This window comes from Paroedura picta, chromosome 3, assembly GCF_049243985.1.
Source record: "Paroedura picta isolate Pp20150507F chromosome 3, Ppicta_v3.0, whole genome shotgun sequence".
NCBI classification, from domain to species: domain Eukaryota; kingdom Metazoa; phylum Chordata; class Lepidosauria; order Squamata; family Gekkonidae; genus Paroedura; species Paroedura picta.
In genome coordinates, this window is record NC_135371.1 from 159,213,221 (window position 1) to 159,227,029 (window position 13,809).

The window sequence follows — 13,809 nt, forward strand, 5'->3', positions numbered from 1 at the left end:
TATTTATTTATTATTTATTTATTTATTTAGATTTATATACCGCCCTCCCCGAAGGCTCAGGGGTTTTAAAGGGGTTCAATCCCAAATTGACAATGCCACGTGGACTTTCCCCCCACCAATGGTTTGACTCTAACCTTTCAGCACAGAAGAATTATGCAACAGTTGCTGTTTCCAAGTCTGTGCTTGTAGGGCTTTTAAAAACAGCCTAGATAACAATCTAGGGGGCGGGAGAAGGTTTAACATGGATGCAACCCTTTCTTAGCATGGGGTGAGAGACCAGATACTCTCCCCTGAGGTGCCTCGAGCCTTTACATCTTTGTAAATCAATATCCTGTTTTTTAATCACTCATGAGTCAAACTGCATAAGTTGGCTACAATAATGCTGGACAGCTATTCTTCTCCTTTTAAACATAACTTCTCAGGAAACACAGACCTAGGAACAGATTTAAATGAGTAGCCGTGTGGGTCTGAAGTAGCACAATAAAATCAGAGTCCAGTAGCACCTTTAAGACCAACAAAGATTTATTCAGGGCGTGAGAACTTTATGCATAGTCAACCTGTGGTCCTCCAGATGTTCATGCCAGCGTTTGCTGGCAGGAGCTCATGGGAATTGTAGTCCATGAACATCTGGAGGACCACAGGTTGACTTCCCCCGCATCAGAGAACCACAGGGGGTTGCAAGGGAGCGCAGGATGTGCAAATGAGAAGCTACAAGGGGGAAAGAATCTTTCCCTTGTACGGTACTTCCCTCCTGCAGCTTCACCGCTCTGCCTACTCCCCTTCCCCCCTCTGATGCAGCAAGCATGAGTAGGAACCCTGATCGAGGGAAGTTGCAGGGGGAAGAATTAATCACCATTTTGCAAATAGGCCTTCCCATACTCTTTATAGCATAGATGGAGCAGCTCAAATCTCCACAATTTTGCAAACTATCAATACAATTCTAAACATGTAGCTAGGGTTGCCAGCTCTGGGTTGGGAAATATGGAGAATTCAGGGGTGCAGTTGGGAGCGGGCAGGACTGGGGGAGGGAGGGTCCTCAGTGGAGTATAATGCTATGGAATCCACCTTCCAAAACATCCATTTTCTCCAGGGGAACTGATCTCTGTCACCTGGAGACGAGCTATAAAACCAGGAGATCCCCAGGTCCCACCTGGAGGATGACATTCCTAGGCGTAACTCTCCTTAGGACATATTGTATGCCAGTTTCACCCTTGGTTGGTTTGCATAGTCCTCGTGAGACTTCCAGCCCCACTGAACATAAGTCCACATTTCAATCCAGATTGTTTTCTGGCAAGTATCCTTGGCATTAACAGCCTTCTGTCACAGACAGGAAGAACAAAATCATGACTTTCTAGTCAAAACCCCTGCCAAAAATACAGCATCTGCTGCCCAGGATCCCTTAAACTGATCACTCCACAGCAATCCAAAGCATACAAGCAGAGAACAAACGTACCATAGGAAAGACGACTGCAGGAAATCAGGTGGTTTGAGGGAACGAATCACGCCACACTCTGCATGGGAAGTCAGACAAGCAGCCAGCCTATTACAACCCCCCTTCTAACAATCCGGGCTAATCATCAAATGTTATTGAACAATTTAATATAGCCACTCCGTTATGATGCACAGGTCAGATACTAAGGTCTGCTGCCCCAGCCACACAATTCCTACGCAGAAAGCGTTTGGAAGGTTAATGCACAATCTGTTCATTATATTTTTATTCTATGGTTTCTCCATGGAATTCTGGCACACACAATTCCCCTTTCCCTTGTTAACATGGAAGCTGCACATAGATCATCACATGTGGTGTTTGTTGTTGCTGCTGCAGGCATTTATTGGGGCTGGCTCTGAAATAGTGGTTGTGTTCCAGCACATGTACTGTGCAGCCAAATCTACACATACAAGATGTTTGCATGTTTCCTGTTAAGCCTCACACGGAAATGGCTCTAGTGGTGGGGAAGCTTTAGGATGCTTTGGGCTGATCCTGCGTTGAGCAGTGGGTTAGACTAGATGGCCTGTATGGCCCCTTCCAACTCTATGATTCTGTGATTCTGTGAAGCTGTTTGTTTGTTTTTTAAACAACATCAGCCTTTTAAACAGAAATTTGGAAGGCTGGAGAAGACTCTCCCATCCCTTTACAAGAAGTTTTTCTACCAGAGGTGGCATGATTTACCTCCATTCATCAAAAGCTTAAGCTATCCATTGCTGCACATTAAACTTCTACTAAATGAGCAGGATGTCTATCTCCAGACCTGTTGGCAACCCAAGCCACTAGTCCACAAGATCCAGTGTACTGGCTCTATGCCCAGAGGAAGGAGAGCAAAACCTTACCTCTCCATGACTCATTATTGAAATTTCAAAACCAAAATTGCAACATATCCTTCATAAAGAAATAGGGCCAATCTGCATTCACGGTCTCGCCATGTTGCTCTCATGGGCATTTGTTGGGGCTCTGAAATATAGGGCTCTCCTAACCCAACTCACATTCGCCATAGCCAGAAAGCAGATGTGCAGAATCACAGCACAGTCCCAGTCTGAATCAGGAACTGTGGCACTTGGAAAATAGGTTTCCCTGCAGCTGGCTGCGAGGAATGCGGGTCAGAAGAACCTGACTTGTGACCAAACATCTTGGGTGGTTTGGCCCTTTCAGGAGAGGTAAAAAAACTCCCTTTGTGACTTTGCACAGGTTCAGGATCTGATTTAAATTGTTCTGCCACCACTACTTCGCCTGACGGTGGTCCATAGCCTTTCCAGGTATTAGCACATATCCTACTACTTAACTAAGCAAAGTTAGGCTGGAGGAGCTTTCTTCGGCTGGGGAAATGGGAAGTGGATCTGAATCACTAGAGCCACACTTCCTCTGTTCTTGGCCTATTATTTACTCACTTCATTTCTACTGAGCAGTGGGGAGGCCAAAGCAGTTTACATTGTTCTCTTCTTTTCCATTTTATCCTTAGAACAGACTGAGAGCCCAAAGACTGGCCCAAGGTCACCCAGCTTCTACAGGATTCAGTCCTAGTTCTCCCAGATAACTGAGTCTAACACTCCAGAAGTCCCCAAGTTTTTCGAGCCTATGGACACCTTTGGAATTCTGATGCACAGTGGTGACAGCTGCAAACTGGCTGTCACAATATGCCTGCCACAGGAGGTAGAGTCCAACACAAAATTAAAATCCATGTCTCTGGTGGCAGATGCTGCACAGCTTTTAAAAATCTGCATGGCCTATCAAATCTCCATTGATGAGTCAGAAACTCTGCTGGGCAAAAGCCCTATGTGTCCCCACCTACTGGGTGGGCACCTGGAAAAACATCAGTGGGTACTAGGTCGAGGACTTTGCTCTAACTCTACACCAGTGGCTCTCTTAGAGGAACTTGTATGCTCTTATGCTGCTAGAGACATGTCACCAACTACCAGTTTTATATTTTCATACGCGGGCTGCCCCCCCTCGTTTCTTCATACCAGAAAGCTTGGGTGCAACCTGAAACTAGTTACACCCAGTTCACCTAATCTAATTACAGCATCCTATATGCTATTCTATAGATTGCAAGCTAAAAAGCTTTTCCATCACAGTCTGAAACATCTTCCCCACCATGCCGCTCTCCACACTCGATTCCTTGACATCCAGATTAAGGAAGAGTTCTGGGAAATAAAAAGAGCTTGCAAACTATTCTGGGATATTTTAGTTGGTCCTAATTTTTTTTAAAGGGGGCCATCCAGCTTGATGAACGGTTCCAGGGGATTTGAAAGCTTGCAACTAATGTGTGATATTTTGGTGGGTTCCAGTACAAGGTGTTAGGTAGCTTTTGTTTTAACATTTCGTTTTGGCCCAGCATGGCGCCTGCAATCTCTGCCCCATCAGTGTGACACAGAGCCACTTCTAGCTCAACCATCCCTCCCCTTAATAAGATGGGAAATCCTGAACCTAGGCATCCATCCTTGAGAGATGTCAGCCCAGCCTTTTCCTGGAAGCCTTCCAGGAAGATGGCATCTGAAGCATCTCATTCCACAGCTGAACTGCTCTTATGAATGAAAAAAATGTCTCTAGCCCTAAACAACTCCAGTAGTTGATAAGCAGTCATATATAACAACTGGTAGGTCTCTCCAGACATCTGATAATGGTTTAACTCTGCTTAGTACTGCACCCCCAGGTCCCTCCAGATTACAGCTTGTGTTCTTGTATTATCCATGCTACTGCCTCTATCGAGCCTCCTGTAGTTTCAAGCCAGTTTGCAGTTGTCAATCCTGTTCTGCAGATAAATTTAATCCAGTGGACAGAGAGTTAACTTTGGCCCTAGGCAGAGTATGTTTGGGTCCTATCTTTGCCGATAAACTTTGCCTGCTCCTATACTTCTGAGTGAGATGCACATTAATTTCAGTTTCAGTGGACACTAAAATATTGAAGGTAGCCAATTTTATTTCTTAAGAACTGTCCATATCTCTGTTCAACCACTATTTCCTTTGTTCATTCATTCCTGTATTTAGGGTCACTCCACATCATAGAATCCTAGATTTGGAAGGGGCCATCCAGGCCAACCCCCTGTCAATGCAGGATCAGCCTAAAAGCATCCAGGATAAGTATCTGCCCAGCCTCTGCTTAGAATCCTAGAGCTGGAAGGGGCCATCCAGGCCATCTAGTACAACCCCCCTACTCCAGGGGTAGTCAACCTGTAGTCCTCCAGATGTTAATGGACTACAATTCCCATGAGCCCCTGCCAGTTGCTGGCAGGGGCTCATGGGAATTGTAGTCCATGAACATCTGGAGGACCACAGGTTGACTACCCCTGCCCTACTCAATGCAGTATAAGGATCTGTGCAGCTGCTGCTTGAAGATTGCCACATTAATATCCCATCAGGATATTGCTACTGTATTTTAAGGCTTCAGCAAGCAAAGGGTACACAACCACATTCACTCATGCTGAAGTGCCCATCTGCAACATGAGCACTGCTTTTCTTTGACACTACCAAACTTTCCATGCACTATGAAATCACGTGACAATATTTGTTTCATCACACTTTTTTTCTCCACCTTCCTTCCAAGGGTAAAGGTACCCCCTGCGCAAGCACTGAGTCATGTCTGACCCTTGGGGTGACGCCCTCTAGCGTTTTCATGGCAGACTCAATACAGGGTGGTTTTGCCATTGCCTTCCCCAGTCATTACCGTTTACCCCCCAGCAAGCTGGGTACTCATTTTACCGACCTCGGAAGGATGGAAGGCTGAGTCAACCTTGAGCCAGCTGCTGGGATTGAACTCCCAGCCTCATGGGCAGAGCTTCAGACTGCATGTGTGCTGCCTTACCACTCTGCGCCACAGGAGGCTCCAAGGGTTGGTTGAGAGGAAATGGGGGAGTTTTGTGGCTAAGTAAGGATATGAACCTCGATCTCCCCAGTCCCAATAAAATACTTGAACCACTACACCAAACTGCCAGACTTTACATATAAAACATTAGCTGGGTTCCGTGTATCATAGCCAACCAAGTATGTTCCACAAGTGCAGATACACAAAACACTCACGTTTTATAGAATCAACAATGAGTTAAATTGGCATCCACAAGAAACAGGGCCTGTTTAGTAGCAGCCCCAACTTTGTGGAATTCTCTAGAGGTTAATTTTTTTTTTAACTTCACTGGCTAATTTCAGAGGCAACTGCAGATTTTACTATCCTATAGGGGGGGGAAAGGAAAAATAAGAGATCACCGGCATTCTATAGCCCACACAGCATTTGTTTTTCATTTTATTGTGACTTTTGTATTCTGCCAGGCTTTTAATGGTGGAGTTTATGGAAACAGTCTCTTATACTGTTGATAGGTTTAATATTAAGGTGGCTTTGGACCATTTGACAATTTCTTTATTATATATATATACCGCCCTCCCCTGCGTCTCAGGACAGTTTACAATAAGCTTTAATGTTTGATTTTTATCCTGTAAACCACTTTGGAAACTATTTTGATCAAAAAGCAGTATAAAATCATTATAAAGAAAAAAGAAAGAACAACCCTGGATTGTGTGTTTGACAATACAGTTACACAGTCACTCGTGACCCTTAAAATCAGAGACCAAATCTTTGTTGGTCTGAAAGGTGCTACTGGACTCTGATTTTATTGTGCTACTTCAGCCCAACAGGGCTACTCATTTGAATTTACTTGTGAACATGTAAGAGTGGCTGGCACACATTTTGCTGTGATTGCGGTTCATTTGAACCCTAAAGACAGGGAAAATGGTCAGGAATAGTTTGATCTTATTGCAGGTACAAGATTTTTAATAGCATCAATGTTTTTAATGGACCTGTTGGGAAGGGTTGCACTGGGTGAGCCTTCAGCTCTTCAAAGAAAAAGTAGAGAAGAAAAGAGACGAAAACAGGAACAAGGTGACCAGAAATTGGCAGGGAATTAAAAACATTATGGGCAGGCAGGAGACAGACTCCAGCACTTGGTAAGGAAGTTGAATGCAACCTCCAGAAGATATGCACATTACAAAGGGCACCACCACAGAAAAATAGCCATAATAGTTATGCTGACTTGTGCAAGAAGTACAGTATACCAGTAAGATAAACTCAGTAACAGAAGCTGGGGCGACATCTTCTGGGAAATTCAGTGACTGCTCTGCAGCCCATATTCCAGGCAACCCATAAAGATGGGTAAGGCCCTAAGAATGTGTGCCACTGATGGGCAGGGACCTGCTAAAATCTGGGGTCACATAGTGATAGGTACAATACAGGCAACTGAATGAGTTCTTTCAATGAGTGAATAGCCAAATACATTTCCGGAGGCTCTAATCCAGTTCTAGCAGCCAGCAGACTGGCATCCCAGTTCTTTTCGACTCTGGGGACAATGTTGTAAAGTAGTTTGCAAACTGATAATTGAGAATGGCGGGTATAGCCACATATTCGGGCATTCTTGAGGCAATTTTCTTGATCTCTTCTCAAGAAGGCAGTGTTTTTTTTCTCAGGAGTAAATCAGAAAGGCAAACCTCTGGCCACTGAAGCATAAGGGTTTGTCTTCTGGATATGCATCGGAGGCGCACCATTCTTACATCCATAGAAAGGCTGGAATAGTTGGAGGCAGCCTCAGAGCAACAATTCAGATAGAGATGCAACAGGCAATCTCTTATGAGGGTGGGTCATTCTGCTGTTTCAGGAGGGACTGATTTCTTTGATAACAGCTGATGCAGAGAGGGGGTACTCCAGCAAGAAGATAAAAAGGTTACAGCAATTAATCATCTAAAGATGCAAGTGGCCTCTTTTATGGATGGGAACTTAAGGCTCAAACAGCCAGTGTTTTGTTATTTAAATTTATTTTGCATGACATATTGGCGGTTATCTCTTGTGACATAATAGTGTATGCTGGCTGGCAGCTTGGGAACTGCTGAGCTGGTTCAAGATCTTTTAGTCCAAGAACCAGAAGAACCCTTAAGCGTCAGCCTCTTCAGACCACTAAATCCAATTCCCCTCCCGGCCTGAGGTGCAGACTCAATGACTTCCAGCACCTAGTTTTCCCTGTGAGAGCCAGTTTGGTGTAGTGGTTAGGAGCACGGACTTCTAATCTGGCATGCCGGGTTCGATTCTGCACTCCCCCACATGCAGCCAGCTGGGTGACCTTGGGCTCACTATGGCACTGATAAAGCTGTTCTGACAGAGCAGTAATATCAGGGCTCTCTCAGCCTCACCCATCTCACAGGGTGTCTGTTGTGGGGAGAGAAAGGGAAGGCAGGAATATCAGGGCTCTCTCAGCCTCACCCCCTCACAGGCTGTCTGTTGTGGGGAGAGGAAAGGGAAGGCAGTGATATCATGGCTCTCTCAGCCTCACCCATCTCACAGGGTGTCAGTTGTGGGGAGAGGAAAGGGAAGGCAGTGATATCAGGGCTCTCTCAGCCTCCCCTCCCTCACAGGGTGTCTGTTGTGGGGACAGGAAAGGGAAGGCAGTAATCTCAGGGCTCTCTCAGCCTCCCCTCTCTCATAGGGTGTCTGTTGTGGGAAGAGGAAAGGGAAGGCAGTAATATCAGGGCTCTCTCAGCCTCACCTCCCTCACAGGGTGTCTGTTGTGGGGAGAGGAAAGGGAAGGCAGGAATATCAGGGCTCTCTCAGCCGCCCCTCCCTCATAGGCTGTCTGTTGTGGGGAGAGGAAAGGGAAGGCAGGAATATCAGGGCTCTCTCAGCCTTCCCTCCCTCACAGGGTGTCTGTTGTGGGGAGAGGAAAGGGAAGGCAGGAATATCAGGGCTCTCTCAGCCTCAGCTCCCTCACAGGGTGTCTGTTGTGGGGAGAGGAAAGGGAAGGCAGGAATATCAGGGCTCTCTCAGCCTCACCCCCCTCACAGGGTGTCTGTTGTGGGGAGAGGAAAGGGAAGGCAGGAATATCAGGGCTCTCTCAGCCGCCCCTCCCTCATAGGCTGTCTGTTGTGGGGAGAGGAAAGGGAAGGCAGGAATATCAGGGCTCTCTCAGCCTTCCCTCCCTCACAGGGTGTCTGTTGTGGGGAGAGGAAAGGGAAGGCAGGAATATCAGGGCTCTCTCAGCCTCACCCCCCTCACAGGGTGTCTGTTGTGGGGAGAGGAAAGGGAAGGCAGGAATATCAGGGCTCTCTCAGCCTCACCCCCTCACAGGCTGTCTGTTGTGGGGAGAGGAAAGGGAAGGCAGGAATATCAGGGCTCTCTCAGCCTCCCCTCCCTCACAGGGTGTCTGTTGTGGGGAGAGGAAAGGGAAGGCGACTGTAAGCCGTTTTGAGCCTCCTTCGGATAGAGAAAAGCAGCATATAAGAACCAACTCTTCTTCTTCTTCTTCTGTTCTATCCAAAGGTGGTAACAGCCAAAATCTCTACAGTCATTCCAACACGGAAGTTATTTCCCTCCCTGGCCCTCTCAGTATACCATTCCAGTCTTCCTATGCATGTAGCATATGAGCATTTTGGACAAGATATTCAGTGACATAATGTGGGCATATATCACATCACATCCATTATAAAAGAAAGTTGTGTGAATGTATAAATCTCACTTCCCCCCCCCTTTAGAAACAACTGCTTTAGAGGCAAGCAGTAACTTCGGGAAGCTTTGGGCCCTACTCATGTGTATTTTTACAAGAAGAAACAGGATTCCTACAACTATGCCCTTCATCATTGATGTGAAATGGGTATATTCTGTAATTGGGTAGATCTGTTAGTGAAATAAAGGCTTCAGTTGTTTTAAGCTGTACTATATAAATTATTAATCAACACCAATTTGTTGGCAATGCCTGGCCCTAAAGTCTTTTTAGTCTTGGCTCCATCCTGTTGAAATCTGGGCCCTGACAGAGCTGTCTAATTTCTACAGGGCCTGCAAAACGGCACTTCCACCAGGCTTATGGTTGAGGCCATGGTTGCCTTAAATTATATGGAACTTCCAGCTTCTCTTTAACTCCCCACCCCCATTTTAGACCATCCTCAGTCCAGGTAGCCAGGGAGAGGGCATTTAAGAAGGTGCAGGGAGGCTTTAACAGTATTTTTATTATTATAACCCACCCTGAGCCCGCTTTTGAGATGGAGTGGCGTATAAACTAAATAACTATATAAAATACCCATGTGCAAAAGCATCTCATAAGATGTGGTTCTCACAGACATAGCATTCCTTTTGCCAGGCACACAAAACATTTCAGCTAACTAAAATTGGGGGAATGATCAGTCCAGATTAAATGCAGCTCTAATGTCTACATTCTTCCTCTTCTCCCTCCTCAAGATTTTTCCTCTTAAGAAAATAACAGTTATAAAAAGAGTGAAGGACACTTAAACATCCAGTCCCCCCTTAAGACTATTTTTGGCTTTCTAAAAAGGTATCCAACACCTTGGGAAGATGAGCAAATTGTACATTGTCTTTTCTCAAATGACTACAGACCAGTTACCAAAAGGGTGCAAAGATCTCAATAGAATCAGCACTGAAGTATTCTCCTAGATAGGTGAGCCTAGTGGTTAAAGAGAAAGCCAGCCACAACTAATGTGTCTTTAGAAATCTGAGAAGATTCATCCAATTCATATGATTCCTGTCAGAGCCCCAAAGATGCAGGGGCTTTGCAAAGTTTTTCTTTATCTTAAGTGGCACAATAATGGCAACATCATAGGGCCTGTCGGGACCTGACTTTCTTTCTTGAGTCATATTAACCTGAAAGGTTCCTGTGTCCCTTTCATTAGGAAAGGATGATCGTCTCTGAAAACAAGATAAAAACATACACCTTACTTGACTGCATTAGGGTGAGCTCACTTAATAACTGCTGAAAAGGCCACCTGTTTGACTACAGAAAGGATCACATCTTACCAATCCAATTCATCCTGTTAATTCAAGGCCTACTTAGTTTATTTGGAAGATTTAATACAGTGTCCAGTTTAACCCTAGAGATGCTAATGAAAAGAGGCCAGTTTGCATCATCTGGAGCGTAGCCCTGTTGATGTCATTTGCAAAAAGGATCATTTATGGCATCTAAGGACTTGACTCCGGCGTAACCAATTATACTGGGACAGTTTACCTCACACTGGAGTGAGGTAATATATACAGTACAGATTGATCTAGTCCATTCTCAGGACAGCAAAGGCAATTTTCATAAATAAGCCACCTGGATCATAATGAGGCAGGATTAATTTCCATGAGCAATATTTAATGCCCATCTTGCAGACTGCAGATAGAGTGAGAATCTGATAGGGTTCTTCTGTTGAACAGTACTGGGGTATACTCACAGTTGACCAGTTCACCATGTTGCAAGCTACTTTGCTTGAAAGTTCATGTGGTGTAATGGTTGAGAGGATGACCTGCGAGCCAGGAAGTGAACAGTACAAATCGGGCCTCTGCTGTGAACTTAACAGGTGGCAAGCCGCCATCTTTTAGGTTTAGCCCCTTCCCCTACCTGCAGTACAAGAACAATAGTGCAGTCCTAAACAGAATTACACACTTTGATTTCCCAGTCGTCCAGAATGACACTCTTTGATTCCCCACTCCTCCACATGCAGCCAGCTTAGGCTAGTCACAGTTCTCCTAGGGCTGTTCTCGCAGAGCAGTTACTCTAGCTCTCTCAGCCCCACCAACCTCACAGGATGCCCATTGTGGGGAGAGGAAGGGAAGGCGATAGTAAGCCACTTTGAGAATCCTTTGGGTAGTGCAAAGTGGGATATAAAAAGCAACTATGCTTCTTGATTTCGATGAATAGCATACTGCTTGGGAATGCAATATTCTTATCCTGATGCACCTCCACGTTTTCTTGTATTACTGAGTTAACATGTACGAACATTTCAAAGCAATATACAAATGCTACAGGGTCACCGTAAGTCAACTATGACTTGGGGGGGAGTTACTATAAGGAATGCACAGAATAGCCTCTGAAAAGAAGGGAAGATGCTTCATCCTAAAGGATTAGGCTGTTTCTATGTAAGCCTATTGGCTAAAACTGAATTCCTCAATCAGCTGTGACTTGAGGGCAAAAAAAAAAAAGGGGGGGGGAAGCACAGAAACTCCTCAAAGTACCATCTTTTCTGTCAGGTGGCAGACTATAAATAAAATAAATGTCTTTAGCAATCAAAGAGCAAAACATTATTCCATGAGATAAACAGACGTAATTTTGCTTAGCTCACCGAAGAGCATGGTACCAAGAACCAACATGGGTGGAAATAAGCCAGTACAAAGCAGCAGTATGAAAATGGTTGTTGTTGTTGTTGTTGTTGTTAGTTGCGAAGCCGTGTCCGACCCATCGCGACCCCATGGACAATGATCCTCCAGGCCTTCCTGTCCTCTACCATTCCGCGGAGTCCATGAAAATGGTACCTCCCGTCTTTTGCTTCAAGTCCCCTTAGAGAAGCAGTACTGGTAAAAAGAAACCTGTTACATTTTGCCTCTTTTCAGCCAAGCTTCAGTACTGCCCATTACCACCAATTTTTATTTTCCAAAGTTGCCTGTTTGTTAACCTAGGAGCATCAGTCTTTTAGGCTTTCTCACAACTGCTTAATAAAAACACACAGCCGACTTCAAACAACATGCCATTCCATTAAAAAAAAAACCCCAAACCTTCAACTCTCTGCTTGTTGCATTTTCCAGTCAATCATTAGCCCCCTTTTTAATTAAAATGCTTTGTTATCAATTTAACCCTTTCAAACCATCAAACCTATCACCTTTATGGCTGGATTAAAAAAAAAACAAACACTTAAAAATACAGTTGCTAACCAAAAAAAAAATTTTTTTTAAAGCCAGATGGGGAAAAGAAAATATCTCTACCTAATAAAATCTGAAAATAGCCCTGAACTGGGATTTTGTCCTCAGCTGAAGCCTAAATATTTGTGAATACACTGTCTGTGAAATGTAGTTTTCTTTGAGGCTTCTCAGTCCTCACGGGTGGAGAGATATCTCTGACCAAAGTCAATTTCTTGGGAACCCAACTCCTCTCTTTCCCCAAAATTTGGACTGGGGAAACATTTCCAGTTAATATAATCAAGTTTTTTTGTAAAAAAGAGTTCCAATTGAAGAGAGGATAGCAAAAAATAAAAAAGAAAAAGAAAGAAAGGGGGGAGCAGGAAATGGAATGGTTATTTTTGTAAAAAAAAAAAAAAAGACGAAAAGGTCTCCCTTCAAGCGCAAACTAAATACAGATGACAGTAATACTCAAGGCAAACCAGGAGCGCTACTCTGGTCCCTCAAATGGACTCTTTTTAAAACTTCAGAAAAAAAACCATCCCTGACCTATTTTACTAACCTTCGATGTCCTCTTCCCCACCTCTAAGCGGGTTTTTTGTGTCAAGTTGCCCACCTTCCCCCGATGCCTTAAATTCTAGTTTTGCAGTTGCGTTATTTAGAAGGCGTAACGTTAAGACAAGGACTGGGGGGGGGGGGGGGGTGAGAGAGAAAGAGAGAAGAGAAGAGACTGAGAAGGGAAATAAAGTAAAATTGCTTCTTACTTTTCCTCAGCTCCTTGCGCTTTGGGCTTCTACTTTCCACCTGGGTCTGACCCCCTCCCAAAGAAAAAACCTCCAGCTGGCTCCGAAGTCAGGACTCTCTAGGGCCCCTGCTCGGGCGCAGCGGGGAGATTACCTCGAGCAGCGACGACGATGCCATCTCTGTCCCAGCCCGAGGGCTTCGCAGCAGATTTCTGCAGAGGCGGGCGAGAATCAAGGGAAAGAGAACGGGCTGGTCTGCAGTTGGAAGGGACCGCGGCGGGCGGGAGGGGAGGGGAGGGGAGGGGAGAGGAGCGCCTCTGCTTTACAGGATCCACCCTCTAATTACCGCCGGGGAGCCTTTGAGGACCCGCTAGGCTCCAATAAAGGAGGAGGGACTGTGGTGGTTGGTGGTGGTGGAGAGAAAAAGTCAACTTCTTCTGGGTAGGGTCTTTCTCCAGACGCCCCCCCCCCCTTTGCCTCAAGACTTGAAGGAAAAGAAAGGAGAAGAGGCGTTTTGAGAAAGGAGAGACAAAGCCCAGGACAGGCTCCGAAGAAGGCGAGGGGAGGAAATCCAGAAGGGAGAAAAGGAGGTGAGAGGGAAGCATCTATCCATTCATCCATCCCAGGGATATCCTGGGAAAGGCTGAGGAGGGAAGTTGGCAACCCGGAGCCGAGCCAACTGAGGAGAACCTCCAGAGGCTGAGAAAGCTGAAGACAAGTTGAATGTAAACAAGTTGTTTGTGTTTTGGTTAAGGGGCTCACATATGTAGGGCTAATCCTGCGTCGAGCAGGGGGTTGGACTAGATGGCCTGTATGGCCCCTTCCAACTCTATGATTTTATGTAAAAATAGTACAAATTCTTTAAAATAAAAAAACAACAGCAGGGAGTGACATTTATTCCTATAGGTCACATATGTATATTAGTTACTGATGCTCAGGCATCCA

At 45.2% G+C, this 13,809-nt stretch overlaps 1 protein-coding gene across 3 annotated transcripts in view; it reads right to left on the minus strand.

Moving 5' to 3' along the window:
• Positions 1–13,175, minus strand: part of SP7 (Sp7 transcription factor) — a 45,917-nt gene extending 32,742 nt beyond the window's left edge. Inside the window, exons 1-2 of one of the 3 annotated variants that reach the window (XM_077328988.1) lie at positions 12,886–13,163; positions 10,684–10,755 (exon numbers count right to left, since the gene is read on the minus strand). In XM_077328988.1, the coding sequence (XP_077185103.1) occupies positions 10,684–10,701 (18 nt within the window). In that variant the 5' untranslated portion in view covers positions 10,702–10,755; positions 12,886–13,163. Of the gene's footprint in view, positions 1–10,683; positions 10,756–12,885 lie in introns of all 3 variants that reach the window. The other 2 variants (XM_077328987.1, XM_077328989.1) reach the window with 2 other exon arrangements.
• Between the last annotated feature and the right edge of the window lie 634 nt (positions 13,176–13,809).